Here is a 1,894-nt window from a genome sequence, read left to right on the forward strand (position 1 = left end):
GACGAAAGAGCTGACACAGTGTGGGTGAGTATTTGGGTGTGGCTCGTCAACTGGGTGCTCAGAAAACAGGTGATGTGAGCGTAAAACACTACGTAACCGACTTAAAAATCTGCTCGCAACGTAAAATATGCAACCATTGTGTGATACAGAAACACCCCACTAGTAAAGCCTTATAAAAGGGAGGTTCGTCGAGGCGATTGCATCGAGAAGCTTCGCAGTAAAATGGCTGGTAGTCTTTCATCTTATGAATACGAGAGAGTAGGTTGTCAGAGCAAATACGAGAGCACAATACACCGATGGGCAGACAAGATGCGCTTGACGCGCCCTCTCCTACTTCGGGTGTTCATTGGAGAATTAATGGGAACCATGATTCTGGTCATTTTTGGGGATGCGGCGGTCGCGCAGTCGGTATTTGGTAGCAACGTCTCGGCCTTTTCAATCAGCTTCGGTTGGGGCTCGGCCGTGATATTTGGAATCTTTACCAGCGGTACTATGGGATACGGTTTGTTGAACCCAGCAGTCGCACTGGCTTTCGCGTTCAATGCTAAAGTTCCTTGGATCGCGGTCCCAGTCGCCACAATCGCCGAACTGATTGGGGCTTTTCTGGGTGGTCTGATCGTGTATTGCAACTACCAGGTGAACATTCAACTCCTAGATCCTGGTCTAACGACGAAGACGCTGGGCATATTTTGCACTGGGCCATCTAACGCAGGAAACCTCCCAGGATTCTACGATCAAATCATTGGGACTGCATTGCTAGGTGTGATGGTACTGGCGATAGGAGACAAATACAACTTCAATATCCCCGGACATGTGATTCCGATCTACATTGGATTTCTAGTCGGTGGGCTCGTCGGGGCACTTGGTGTTAACGCGGGAGCAGCTTTGAATCCTGCTCGAGATTTTGGCCCACGTCTCGCGGCCCTTACAGTTGGTAGGTCCTATCCTTCATCAAGATATTTTGTGGCTTTCATATTCCCAGATTTTGCTGAATGGCTCTCTACCGAACAGTCACTTACCGAGTCCAAGCCAAATGTGTTTGCAAAAGGCATTAGAACTCTCTCTCTCTCTGGAATAGAGATCAAGCTATATTTGAGATACTGCGAACAGAAGCCACATAAAACTACACATAACAACTTATCCAATACAGCTTGAGGACTTATCATCTGATGACGTGGGGCCGTAAATATTCCATCTCACTGAGTTTTGCACACTCCACACTTGCATGTAAAACTTGAGTTCCATGGTATTATTAGTGGGTTCAATCCAAAGTGAGCTCGAAAACGTCTAGTAGTGAAGTCGCCACTGACCGGAAGGTTTATGGTTCAAACAAAACCAAATCAGGTTTCTCGATGGCTCCACTCTAAGCCCGGAAAAACTGGTGGTATTTCAACCCTAGTTCTTTTTTGTGTGGAATTGCAGCTAGGCGGATAAAATGTGTCATACTGCGTGCACTCACACTCGTCGTTCAAAGTTTTATCACACTTCAATCCACCTTTCAAGCGGATATCTACTGGTCAGAGGTTCCAAAAGACACGCTTGAACTGCGGCAATCGAATTCTGAGTGTCTTCAGTAAGACTCAGGTTGAAACAAAGTTCCTCGAAGAAGAACGCTGAATGTGTTTCATCAGTCCAGAGTGAACTCGTGTGCGTAAATGCTGTTCAATCTGTGTTTACGATCATTTCAAGCTTAGGCGGTCACTAAAACTCGACTACCCTCTACACTTCGGGTGTTGGCACTGTGGCGTTAATCAAGCATTGACGTATCCGGTCAGTCAGTCAGCCAGCCATCGGTGAGCGAACACGCTACACGTTTCTCCACATTCTGTACATTGGCTTTCAAAAAGATGATCCCTCCGATTTGATAACCATGAGTTTTGAAGTGTTTGTTAGC

General features: G+C 46.5%; 1 protein-coding gene across 1 annotated transcript; it reads left to right on the forward strand.

Moving 5' to 3' along the window:
• Positions 1-222: 222 nt before the first annotated feature.
• Positions 223-933, forward strand: T265_15875 (hypothetical protein; the record flags this gene model as incomplete). The annotated part of the gene is made up of 1 exon (XM_009179280.1): positions 223-933. A coding segment is annotated over one exon (711 nt), but the record flags the coding sequence as incomplete, so codon positions are not given.
• Positions 934-1,894: the final 961 nt, after the last annotated feature.

The sequence above is a fragment of the Opisthorchis viverrini genome (genome assembly GCF_000715545.1).
Source record: "Opisthorchis viverrini unplaced genomic scaffold opera_v5_1567, whole genome shotgun sequence".
In the NCBI taxonomy this organism is placed as follows: Eukaryota; Metazoa; Platyhelminthes; class Trematoda; order Opisthorchiida; family Opisthorchiidae; genus Opisthorchis; species Opisthorchis viverrini.